This window comes from Brassica oleracea, chromosome C2 (assembly GCF_000695525.1).
Source record: "Brassica oleracea var. oleracea cultivar TO1000 chromosome C2, BOL, whole genome shotgun sequence".
NCBI lineage: Eukaryota > Viridiplantae > Streptophyta > Magnoliopsida > Brassicales > Brassicaceae > Brassica > Brassica oleracea.
In genome coordinates this window covers 3,846,499-3,860,315 of record NC_027749.1, presented here as the reverse complement: position 1 = coordinate 3,860,315, position 13,817 = coordinate 3,846,499, and the positions used below count along the sequence as shown (strand labels likewise).

The 13,817-nt window shown below is 36.0% G+C and overlaps 2 protein-coding genes across 2 annotated transcripts; both read left to right on the top strand.

Annotated features, from left to right (window-relative positions):
• The first annotated feature begins 598 nt into the window (after positions 1–598).
• LOC106323196 (uncharacterized mitochondrial protein AtMg00310-like) lies at positions 599–1,159 on the top strand. The gene has a single exon (XM_013761350.1). It carries the CDS (start codon positions 599–601, stop codon positions 1,157–1,159), a length of 561 nt encoding a protein of 186 aa, XP_013616804.1.
• Positions 1,160–4,476: 3,317 nt separating this feature from the next.
• On the top strand, positions 4,477–4,629 carry LOC106326683. The gene has a single exon (XM_013764597.1). The coding sequence runs from the start codon at positions 4,477–4,479 to the stop codon at positions 4,627–4,629; it is 153 nt and encodes a 50-aa protein (XP_013620051.1).
• The last annotated feature ends 9,188 nt before the right edge of the window (positions 4,630–13,817 follow it).

Genomic DNA, 13,817 nt, shown 5'->3' with positions numbered 1-13,817 from the left:
GCGGCGGTTCTAGAGAGACTCGGATTTCACCACCAGTGGATTGGTCTAATCATGCAGTGTATCTCGACAGTTACATACTCCTTCCTCATTAACGGTTCGCCTAGAGGAAAGGTTAAACCGAGCCGAGGGATTCGCCAAGGCGACCCCCTCTCTCCCTACATATTCATTATGTCTAGTGAAGTTCTCTCGGGATTATGTAACAGAGCGCAAGAAGAAGGCCTAATTCAAGGGATTAAAGTCGCTAGAGGCTGCCCTAGGGTAAACCACCATTGTTTGCGGATGACACTATGTTCTTCCTCAAGGCAAACAAAGAATCAACGCTGGCACTAAAAGAAATCTTGCATAGCTACGGGAAAGCATCGGGCCAATCGATTAACCTGGCAAAGTCTTCGGTCACGTTCTCATGCAAAGCCCCGGCTACTTTGAAAAGAATGGTGCACAATGAACTGCAAATCCAAAAGGAAGGCGGAGTTGGGAAGTATCTTGGACTGTCGGAGCACTTCGGAAGAAAGAAGAAAGACTTGTTCTCGCTATTGTGGAGCGGATTAAACAAAAAGCAAGTAGTTGGTCGAACATATATCTATCAGCAGCAGGAAAGATGGTGATGCTTCAAAGTGTCCTTTCACGTATACCATCCTTCTCCATGACCTGTTTTAAACTCCCAGTATCCTTATGTAACCGTATCCAATCAGCGCTCACCCGGTTCTGGTGGGACGATAAGTCGGGGAAGAAGAAGATGGCTTGGATCGCTTGGAACAAAATGACACTTCCAAAGAGCAATGGCGGTTTGGGCATCAGGGATATACATGCATTTAACGATGCTTACCTGGCCAAGATAAGCTGGCAACTGAAGGAAAACCCAGACTGCCTCCTAGGGAGAATACTCTTAAGCAAGTACTGTCCCAATGGGAACCTCCTCACATGTTCCGCGCCGAGTGCAGCCTCTCATGGTTGGCAAAGCATTCTGGTGGGGAGGGACTTATTGGCTAAAAATCTGGGATGGATAGTAGGGAATGGGGATTCAATCAAGGTCTGGGATGATGCATGGCTAACGCTTGATGCTCTGTGCCGACCAATGGGCCCAGCAACTAGAGAATCAACTGAGTTAATGGTCAAAGATCTCATCCTAGAGGAGACCGGCGAGCGGAACAGAGGTTAATCCAGACTATCCTACCGTTTGAAGAAGAAATAATTCTCAATCTACAACCTAGTACTAAAGGAGCACCTGATGCGTTAAAATGGTTAGGAACAAGAACATGGGAGTATTCGGTCAAGTCAAGATATTTTACTACCATGGCAGAAGTAACAGATGAGATCCTAGAAGGAGAGCCTACCCCGGAGTTTGATTGGAAGAAGACGGTTTGGAATTTGGCAGTGGCCCCGAAGGTGAAGATGTTTATGTGGAAGTGTCTGAGGGGAATCCTCCCGGTAGGAGAGAGACTGATGGTCCGACATATAAACATCAACCCCGCCTGTAAGCGGTGCGGGAACTCAGAATCTATCAATCATCTTATTTTCCATTGTCCGTTTGCTCGGGAAGTGTGGGATCTCGCTCCTCTTGACGGACGGTTTGGAAATAGCGGATTGACAGATTTGAGAGCTGACTGGACTGAGTTCCAGGGGCAGAAGTGCCTCCCCCCAACAGGTTTATCTTCCTCCCCGATTGTTCCTTGGATTATATGGGGCTTGTGGAAAGCATGGAACAGGTATGTCTTTGAGACCTTCGCTGGGACTCCGGCAGACATACTATCGCAGGGAATAGTTGCAGCAAAAGAGTGGGCCTCAGCGCAGGAGAAGAAAGCTAAATGTAGCCAAAAGAGCCCGGAGCAGACGTCTCGTGTGCTTGGTACGATAGCTCGGGCGGACGCTGCGTGGTCAGAGACCACAAAGAATGCAGGGCTTGGGTGGACGGTAACATCGCGAGAATAGAGGACCATGCTAAAGAAAGGGATTGGTTTTACTCCCTCAGCCCTAGTTGCAGAAGGTTTAGCGCTGAAGGAAGCGGTAGCTACTTACAGCTCCCATGGAGTGAAGGAAGCAGTCTTTGAATCGGATTCGAGCCAGCTGATTTCGGATGTCAATGGTGATAACCCCCCCCCTTGGAGCTGTATGGAATTGTGGAAGATATCCGCATTATTGTTAGTGTTTTTGATGATGTTGTATTTGGTTGGATCTCGAGAGAGAGGAATGAGGAGACTGATTTATTGACCAAAAATGCCTTAAAATTGTATGAACAAGAGGTGGTTGTGGCTTTAATGCCCCCACCAAACTAGAGTTATGAATGAATGTTAGTTGGTAACAAAAAAAAAAAAAAGACAATGGCTGTTAGTGACTTTGTAAGTTTATTTCTCTGTATTTGTGAAACTAAACGTTGAACCAATGGACAATAGTTTTCTGAAGGGCCCATGAAAATACAAACGTTTTGTTGTATGAACAAACTCTAAACAAAAGATTAAGTTTCTCTTTAAAACTGTAAATGTAAAACATAAAACATATCTGTAAACAGATCATAATAAAAGTCATATATTTGATACATATAGAGAAGTATATTCAATTTTGTAACAGCTGTATTTTGTATCAATATTTATATATGAGGGGTCCATTATAAAATCACTAAATTCAAGATATCGGATGCTTCATAAAACAGAAACTAATCACCCTCTATTAAGTTTACTAATCAATGATTAGTTAATCAAACTTGTATTACAAAGACGAAACTAGTATTTGATGCGTTGAACCGTACAGTATTTTCAGTTACGTACATAATCTTTGATTAGTCCAAGGCAAAGATACGGTCTAATGATACTTAAATCATGTTCAAGTTCAATGTTACATACTTACATCTAATCAATAATTATTGTGTAGCAAATATCCATAAGAAAATTAATCACATCAATATTAGTCAGGAGACAAGATAAACAAGGTTGTCTGGGTTATGCCAGACAGTTAGCATGCAGTCATGCGTAGTCGCGTAGGTCGCTCCACATCCTCGTTTGCTACTCCCTTTCTTTTTTCTTTTGGGAATTTTATTTTGTCTAATAACTACATGTATTTGGAAAATGTTTATAACTAGTGGATTTGACAAAAATAAAATAAATTTATTTCAAGTGGACAGAAAAACTGAGGGAACATGAACTTTGGAGAAAGCACAATTTCAAGACTCGTCTCTGAAAATGTTCTAAAAAGACTTGTCTGTTCATTTACTTTTTGCTTCAAATAACATTGCATTTTTTTGTAACATAAAACATTTTATTATCGACAATTTGTTGTAACTTACTAGGATTAGTTATGTTTGCTTAGTTAGTTTTCTTCTGAAAATTCAAATGTGACTCTTGAATATTGATACTTCTTGCACGTTGTATTTTTTTTTATACTTCTTAGGGTATTTTTTTTTTAACTTCTGCAATGGATTAAACCATAAGGGAACAACAACGTTTTGTTACAACAGAGAAAATATTAAACGCTCAACCTTAAATAAGGATCTATGAGCGAGAAAGAACAGCTTCTCTGTTGAGATATTTCAATGTAGATTTTGATTTCTCAACAAAAATCTCATAAAAAGAAATGACCCTACGACGTAACATCAAGATGAAATATGTCCACATAATTTTGATTTGTACATAAAAAGAAAAAAAAGCTGCAAATTCGTACAGATAAAAGAAAATTCAATTAAATATTGTTTCATCCCTAAATCATAAATTTTATCTGGATGACTGATTAAACAGTTCCCCGTATTTTATGCTTTTGTATTTTGAAATGTGATTAATTAAGCAAAGATATACTCCTTCCGTTTTTAATTGTAAGTAGTTTTGCTTAAAAGCACGAATATTTAGAAAATTGTTATTTAAAAGAATATATCATTTAACCAATTAATTCAACCAATTATTAAAAACTTAACATTATTTCATTGGTCACACAATATCCAATAAATGAAAAAGATGCATTGAAATATGTAAACTACTTATATTGTAAAACAAACTTTTTTTGCTAAAACTATTTACATTTAGAAAGGGAGGGAGTATGTCTACTACATACATGTTAAGTTGTATGGTTAATTTAGTGGAGACTTTGAAGCAAGGCCAGGTTCAAGTTATGTTTGATTGCCTTTGCATGGTGGAACACGAGAAAAGACATGTGGGATTGTGTTTTACATCCTCTTAATGTGATAATTGATAACTGTATCAGTTTTGTTCGATTGTCGAAACTTAAAAAGTAATATTCCAATTTCTTGGGTGTGATGAAGTCATTAATATGCATTTTATCGGTTTTATCATAAGTGTGTAATATTTTAAACATATACTGTATTGTATTAACTGAAAATGTAACCATGCATGCATGACTCCACAATTTCTCTACATATACACACCCTCCACAAGTGTATTCTCCTTCAAATCACTTCTGCTTATCAGCTTACCCCAGAAACAAAGTTTCAGTTGCGACTTCTGTTCAACAGATTAGTTATTTGGAAGCCTAAAAATGGAAACGAAGAGGGAGATGATGAGCATAGAGAGATCAAAGCAGAAGAAGAGATCGATAAGTAGAAGATTGGGAAAGTATATGAAAGAACAGAAGGGAAGGATTTACATCATCAGAAGGTGTGTGGTCATGCTCCTTTGTTCGCATGATTGATCCAAAAGATTTTTTTTTAAACAATGTCAAGTTCAAATGTATGTATGCACGTGCCATGCGTGTGTCTTATGTGTGCATGGGTAACTAATTAAGTGAGGGAAGAGAGTCGTGTTATGGATAGGGTGAAAACCGCTTTGCTTGGTTTTAGTTTTGTGAGTTCTACCGAACTGTATATATAGTGTGACCTCAATCCATCGTTGGTTGTTCTATAAACTAATATTTACATTATGCAATGATTATTATGATTTACATAGTGTTTCATCAATATTTAAGAATTATATCGTATGAATAAGTTAATGATAGTTCATCAAATTTAGTAATTTACTATCTAGAAATGTAGAATAACAGTGTTTTGGACTCGAGTTTCATTGCCCCTTTAGCATATAACTTACAAATATGGACAACACAAATTTTCAATCTTTACGAGTACAAATAGATTAAGATATAGCTGTGTTTGCCTCCCCTTAGCTAGGGAGTAACACTGTGTTTTTTATTTATGGGAATGAAGTGGTTTGTTCAAAAAAAAAAGATTAAGATATAGCTAAAAGTAATTAAACCTCTTTTGTTGTAGATATAATTACAGATATAAATTTTCAATCTTTTAATTAGTTAGTCAAAGATAAAAATGACCTCTTCCTCAAATATGTGCTTCTTCTACTACTTACAATGCCGCATGATTCTTCATCATCACTGGAATCTCTCTGAATGATCAAGGAACTTTCTCTTCTGTTTGCGCTTCAAGTCATCATCATCATTTTGTCATCTGTAACACCGTCATCATCATCATATTGACATTGTTAATCCAAAGCGCTCTTTGTAATTTGTTCTGGAACATTATAAGAGAGAGAGAGACGAAGCCTATTTACTTGAAATTTATAAATGTTATTTGTAGCTCAAACTTATTGAAACCAAAGATACGAACGTAGCTCAACAATCAAACTCAAGAACTCTTTATTGCCTTTAGAAAGTCTCAAAAACTAAAAGCTCTCAACACGTTAAGTTCTATCACATCATGATAGCTCCTTATATAACAACTCATAGTTTCCTAAACTCATTAGGATAAACTTAACTAGATAACTACAAACCAAGATATTCAAATCCTAATCTCATTAGGATAACAACAAGATAACTTCAAGCTTAAGTTATGTCAACATTCTCCCCCTTAAGCTTGAAGTGTTCTTCCTTTACTTCTTGAACGCCAATGAAGCCTCTCATCTCTTTGAACTTGCATCTCCCAAGTGCCTTAGTCAAGATATCAGCCTTCTGCTCCTTACCAGCTACATGTTTCACGGTCACCAGCCCATCCTCTACACACTCTCTAATAAAATGGAACCGTTTATGTATATGCTTGCTCCTACCATGAAACACAGGATTCTTAGTCAAGGCTATAGCGGATTTGTTGTCAATCAATATCATAGCTTTGTTAGACTCGTCCACAATCTCTCCTAGAAGCTCTTGAAGCCAAATAGCTTGCTTTGCTGCCTCCGTCGCAGCCATGAACTCAGCCTCGCAAGAAGACAGAGCCACGATCTCTTGCTTCATTGAACACCAGGAAACAGGGCACTCGTTAAAGTAGAAGATAAAGCCGGTTGTGCTTCTTCCATCATTAGGATCCACATTGTAGCTGCTATCACTGTATCCTATAAGCCATTTCTTGTTCTCTTTTCTATAAAACAAACCAAGAGAACAACTTCCTCGAACGTATCTCGGCACTTGTTTTAACGCTACTGAGTGTGAGACCTTAGGATTATGCATATATCTGCTCAGAACCCCTACACTGTAGGCAAGATCAGGACGTGTATGAATCAAATACCTAAGACACCCAACGTTCTTCCTAAACTCTGTCTCGTTGACGTCTTCTTCTTCTTCTGCCTTAGATAGTTTTACGCCTGAGTCCATCGGGATTTGGACTGCATTACACTCATTCATCCCTGCCTCTTCTAAGATCTTTAACGCATATCGTTCTTGCTTCAAAACAATGCCAAGCTCAGACTGTATCACTTCGATCCCTAAGTAGTAGGTAAGCTTGCCAAGATCAGTCATTTCAAATTTTGCCGCCATCTCTGTTTTAAACTCTCGTATGATCTCCACGCAAGATCCAGTTACCAAAAGATCATCTACGTAAACAGCAACTAACAACTCACGCCCATTCGTTCTTTTCTTGAAAAGCGATGGTTCCTTAGAACACTTACTGAAGTTTAACTCTTTAAGAATTGACTTCAGTTTGATGAGCTTGTGTTCCAAGCTCTTGGAGCTTGTTTTAGACCATAGAGAGCTTTATGAAGCTTGTACACCTTATCTTCGCTTCCTCTTTTCTTGAAACCATCAGGTTGAGACACATATACTTCTTCAGCCAAATCTCCATGCAAGAATGCTGTCTTCACATCTAGATGGTGAACTTCCCATCCATTGGATGCCGCCAATGCAATGATAACTCGGACAGTCTCTATCCTTGCGACAGGGGCAAACACTTCTTCGTAGTCAATACCATGACGTTGTACGTAGCCTTTAGCTACAAGTCTTGCTTTGTACTTACTTATACTTCCATCCACATTGCGCTTTACTTTAAAGACCCACTTCAATCCAATAGCTTTACATCCAGCAGGAAGCTCAACCAGTGTCCATGTCTTGTTCTTCTTTATAGAAGCTATCTCATCTTCACAAGATTCTCTCCAAACTTTCTCATGCTTCGCCTCGTTCCAGTCCCATGGTTCCTCATTGATGAGTAATAGAAGTCTCTCAGTCTCGTCCACTTCTATTTTTAGGACGTAATCATCCAAGTAACCCGGCCGTGTGATAACTCTTGTTGATCTTCTAGGTATTGGGCTATCGCTCTCCTCATCCCCACTGTCACTATCTTCTTCATCTTGTTCAGCTTCACTATCTCCAGTCTCAGATTCAGCGACTGTTACCTCTTTATGAGTTGGTAACGTGATCTCACACGTTACTCCAGAAGATTTCTTCTCAATTTTATCCCAACTCCAAACCTTGCTTTCATCAAAAACAACATCGCGACTGACTACTATCTTGCGACTCCTTGGATCATATAACCTGTATGCCTTTGTGCCTGGTTCAACCCCGAGATGTACTAGCTCTCTAGACCTATCATCCAGCTTCTTAAGGAGATGAGTGTCACGTTTAGCATAACATACACAGCCAAATATACGTAGGTGCCCCATGTTAGGCTTCTTCTTCTTGAGACACTCATATGGACATTGATCCTTCAGCGTTCGAGTAGCGACCCTATTGATCAGGTAGGTGGAGTGTCTCACAGCTTCTCCCCATAAGTAGTGTGGCACATTCATAGCTTTCATGATACTTCTGGTCATCTCCATTAATGTCCTGTTGCGTCTCTCAGCTACGCCATTCTGTTGTGGAGAATATGGCGCGGTCATATGTCGTTTAATCCCATGCGTGTCACAAAACTCTTTGAACTCTCGAGACATGAACTCTCCACCTCTGTCAGTACGTAATATTTGAATGGTAGCTCCGGTTTCTCTTTCAACGAGTTGCTTGAACTTCTTGAAGTGCTCAAGAGCCTCACTTTTTTCACTCAGCAAAATTGACCACATGTATCTTGAATGATCATCAATCAAAACAAAAATATATTTGCTTCCTCCGGCTGTTGATGGTGAGATTGGTCCACATAGATCACCATGAAGTAACTCTAGAACTTTTGTGGCACGGTAGGGGCTAACTTTAGGAAAAGACGCTCTTGTTTGCTTTCCCATAAGACAGGAGGCACACGTTTCTTTCTCTACACTTATCTTTGGTATACCAGTGATCATCTCCTTGTTTATCATTACCTTCATAACATCCACACCAATGTGCCCAAGCCTTCCGTGCCATAGAGCCGAGTCACTTACCTTCTCAAGTTGGAGGCACTCTGTTCCTTCAACCTCCATTGTGACCTTGTATAAACGATTTTTTGATCTTACTGATTTAAGTAACACGTTTCCCTCTCGATCACGGAGTGTTAGGTACTCATCTCTCATCTTAACTTCACAGCCAGACTCTGTTGCTTGACCAAGACTGATTATGTTACTCTTCAGTTCTGGTATATGATACACATCGGCCAAGACCTTCCGCTTTCTGTCTCTAGTAATGAACAAAATCGACCCCTTGCCTCTGATGTCAATCCTTGAGTCATCTCCAAAGCGCACCTTTCCAGTAATAGACTCATCCAGACTTGTGAAATATTCTCGATTCCCGGTCATATGATTGCTAGCTCCATTGTCTAGGTACCAAATATTATCCGCACCAGATTGGGTCTCAAACCTACTTGGTACTACCTTTTCTTCGTTAAGATAGATCAGTTCATGAACCATCAGATCTTCAGCCTCATGTGTGCTGTCATTCTCAGCTTCCTGTGCTTCCTGCAGCTTAAGTACTCGTCCAGGACAGTCATAGACGTTATGCCCTGTTTTATCACAGCGGAAGCAAACAACTCTGGATGCATCTCTCCCTTGCGTCCAATCACCTGCTTGTCTCCAGTTAGTTCGACCGTTATATCGTCCTCTTCCACGTCCTCTGTTGTTATAGCGACCACCTTGGCCTCTTCCTCTGCCATAACCTTCTTGTTGTCCTTTAGGATCAGTATTAGTATATAGAAGCTTCCCTTGATCATCTTGTTGATCATCATCCTGAACTCGTTCTTCATAAGCCTTTAACCTTCCCACAATATCCTCAAAGCCTGTAGTGTTGAGGTCAAGCACTTGCTCAAGCGCAGCTACAATATGTATGTATTTCCTCTTTGGAAGACTGCTGAGGAATTTTTTAACCAGCTTCGGTTCATCAAGAATCTCGCCTAATGCTGCTGATTTGGAGGATATCTCAGAAATTTTACCAGAAAACTCATCTATGGTTTCTGTGTCCTTCATCTTCATCCTATTGAACTCATCCATAAGCGTCTGTAACCTTGCCTCTCGGACCCTATCAGCTCCTACATTCCTTGCTTTAATCGCATCCCAAACTTCCTTTGCTGTTGCTAAAGTACCAACTTGAAGAACCAAACAACTTGAAGAACCAAACTTTCAGGGATAGATTGAAACAAGAAAGCTCGAGCCATATCGCTTTTGTCTCCATCATCACCACCTGGATCGATTGCTTCCCAAACCTTATGCACTTTGAGTAGAACGTTCATACGCATACTCCAGACCGTGTAGTTGGTGGTGGTGAGCATCGGACATTTGATTGCCGAGGAACCATTCTCTTTAGATTTGAAAGGAGTTATCGACAGATCCGCCATGTTTATCTTCTCTTCTCGAACGTTTTTGATTTCAATATTAATGCTCTGATACCAATTATTGAAACCAAAGATATGAACGTAGCTCAACAATCAAACTCAATAATCTCAAACTCAAGAACTCTTTATTGCCTTTAGAAAGTCTCAAAAACTAAAAGCTCTCAACACGTTAAGTTCTATCACATCATGATAGCTCCTTATATAACAACTCATAGTTTCCTAAACTCATTAGGATAAACTTAACTAGATAATTATAAACCAAGATATTCAAATCCTAACCTCATTAGGATAACAACAAGATAACTTCAAGCTTAAGTTATGTCAACAAAACTTTCTTTTTTTCATTGCTTCGTATAATGCGTATGCACTATTTCTCAGTGGATTTTAGGATCCAACAAAATCTTTTATTATTATTTTTCAATCTCTTTTAATTGTTTAAGAGCAGCATTAACGCAAGGGGTCGGTTCTAAATTTTTTTTTTAATTATTTTTTTGTTTTGCCCGATTTTTAAAAAAAAAATTTAAAAATAAACCAATCGCGGACAGCCACGTGTCAGTGGGATCCGCGAAAAGTGGCAAAACCCTCACAAACTCACCTCTTACTCTTCGGAAGAGGTAGAAGAAGCAGGTCTTAAATAATGGTGCGTCCAGCATGATTTTAAATTATTTTTTTTTGGAAGGGCCAGCCTTAAGAAACACGTTATTGATGCTCTAAATAACGTTAGAAATTTACTTCCTTTTTCTTCTTGGATCAAGAGGTATACCAAATTCTAAATTGTGGAGTGAAAGTAGATATTACGAGTTTTTAACACAAATTAATTTGACAGCAAAAAACACAAAGTAATTTATTTAAAAACTGTATTTAAAAAAAAATACTAGAACTTGTCAAAGAAACATTTTTTTTTACTTTACAATGCGTATACGGAACATTATTAATATCAAAACGCAATTAACTGCATCTGCAAACTCCCGCAACCGCTGTATTTGAACCGGTCAGGCCCTTTAGTGGATTTTATGATCCAACAAAAATCCTTTTTTTTCTTCTCTTTTTTCAATCTCTTTTAATTGTTTAAATAACGTTATAAATTTCAAAAATTTACTACTTCCTTTTTTTCCTTGGATCAAGAGTAGGGCTGGGCAAAATATCCGAATCCGAAGAACCGAACCGAACCCGATCCAAAAAAGTAGTACCGAACCCGATCCGAAAAAGTAGTACCGAACCCGATCCGAAATTGATTAAATATCCGAACGGGTTCAAAATTTTGGTATCTAAAGAACCGGAACCGAACCCGATCTAAACGAAGTATTTCGGGTACCTGAATGTATCCGAAATTGATTTCTATACCCGCAAAGATCCGAACCGAACCCGAACCGTAATTTAGAAATATCCGAATGGGGCTGAAATCTTTGGCCCTGAAAACCCAAAACCCGAATAGACCCGAACCGAACCCGAATGGGTATCCGAACGCCCACCCTTAATCAAGAGGTATACCAAATTCTAAATTGTGGAATGAAAGTTGATATTGCGAGTTTTTAACACAAATTTATTTGACGACAAAAAGGCACAAATTAATTTATTAATTTTAAAATTAGGATAAGACATGCGCCTTGCGCATGGTAAATTTATATGAAAGTTATTTAAGAAATATCATATGGAAAAATAAAATTTATATTGTTGATCGAGTTAACATTTTTGGCCCTTAAACAATTTTAATTTTTTTTGTTAATTACATAATTTGTTTACTGATGAGCTGATACCATTTTTAAAAATATTTTAGGTCAAAAAATCATTTATCGCATAGGAACCTAACGTTTGGGCCGAAAAATCTCACCTAACGTTTAGGCCGGAAATCTCAGGCCTACTATTTGGTTACAATGATATTGGTGTTATATCATTATTTACCAATTTAAAAGTTAATTATGGTTATGAGAAGTTTACGTTCACGTGCCAATACTATCTATCTTCAATATTTTTTCCTTTTTGTGTCGTTTTTTCATTTTGATTATTGCTCGATATAATTATTAATTTTTGAGTTTATTCTCATTTCAATCTTTTGTTTTGACATGAGATTTAAAAAATGTTTAAGATTTAAAATTATTAAAAGGATATATACTTAGATTAAGATCTGCGTCTTGTGCAGAAGAAATATTTTATATTTATTACTTTTGCGTATTTTGCATATTATGAAATAAGAAAATAATAATTATGTATCAAATAACTAATAAATCAGTTAATATTATATAATAAATTGGTGTACACATATAAATCAAACGGCTACTCTTATTTATTTGCAATTTTAGGGTAAATAAATCAAAACAATTAATCTTATATATTGTATATGATATATAATTAAATTTAAATGATATTAACATAGATATATAGTATAGTTTTAATATGAATATTTATTAAATAAGGTTTCTACTCATATACTCATATGATTATATGATTTTTTGATTATTTGCATATTTGTGTAACAAAATTTAACACTAACGAATTTTTTTAATGTGGAATGTTTAGTGGTTTCAACAATTTATAATCATTTAAATAAAACAATGAAGATTTTAAAATTAAAATATTAACTTTTCAATATATATTCAATGCAAATATCAAAATATAAGTATGTATTTTCATATGATGTATAATTTAATTTAAATGATATGGAATACATATTAACATAAACACATATTAAATAAAATTATTTATTCATATGATTTTATAATCATTATATCTTATTATAGAAAAAAATTAAAACTTTGATCACAAAAATTTATGTGAGACTTTTAACAGTTTTACCAATTTATACTCGTTTTGAAAAATTCAAAATACAACAAATACAAAAAAAAAATCTAAATTTTTATTATATGATTAATGTGTAATTTACTTTAATAATAAATAATTAAACAATAATGATAAAAAGTAATTAGATTGTTAGTAAATCCTTATTATTTAAAATTATTAATTGTCATATATATTTTAATCACATTAGGTAATTCCTTAGGTTTTATTTAAGGAAATAATATATAATAAATTTCAATTTGATAAATAAATAATCCATTATGAACATACTTTATAATATAACAATCTCTAACAATTTAATTTTGGACTAACAAAATTCTTAATTGATTCTCAAGCCGTAAGCAAAATTGACATTCTAATTAAGTGACACTTAAGCAAGACTCTTTTTTAATTAATATAAAGTTGAGGTTATAACTTTTAAAATGTTTCTCAATTAATATATAGGGGATTATATAAAAACTAAAACTTGTTAAAGAAACAATTTTTAAGTTTACAATGCGTATATACGAAACATTATTAATGTCATCAATCACAACTATACCCTGCGCGCGGGTATGAATTTTCAGTTTTTGTTTATTTATTTAACTAAATGATGTATTTGTAATATTTGATGTATTATATTCACCAAGTAAATAATTTTTTTGGCATCTTAAACCATCCATTTATGACGAATATTCGATATCATATAAAAAATTAAACAAATAGACGTAATTAGAGAATTGTAGACGATATATAAAAACAATGGTTATTAATGTAAAATATGAAGAAATATTATATTATGACTTAGTATGGCATAAAAGATTCATTATTAAATGTTCTTAACATTAATATGTTAAAATGCCATATTATGAAAGCCCATGTTGTAACCGTTTTTTTCCGGGAAGTGTAACAAAAAAAATTCGTTTTGTTTAAGTTCTGTGTCGGTAAAAGATTAAAAAAAAAATTCTCTATCTTTTTCAATGTTCAATTTGAAGCTTATTATGCGAAAATCATACGCAAATATAGGCAATTGGTTGGAATCTCTATATCTTTATATTCTTATAAATTTTAAATTTATTGTTTCATCTTCTGCAAGCAAATCAATTACTGAAGTAATAGATCAATTTTTTGGAATCAAATCTATTCTTATAATTAATGTAATTATGGT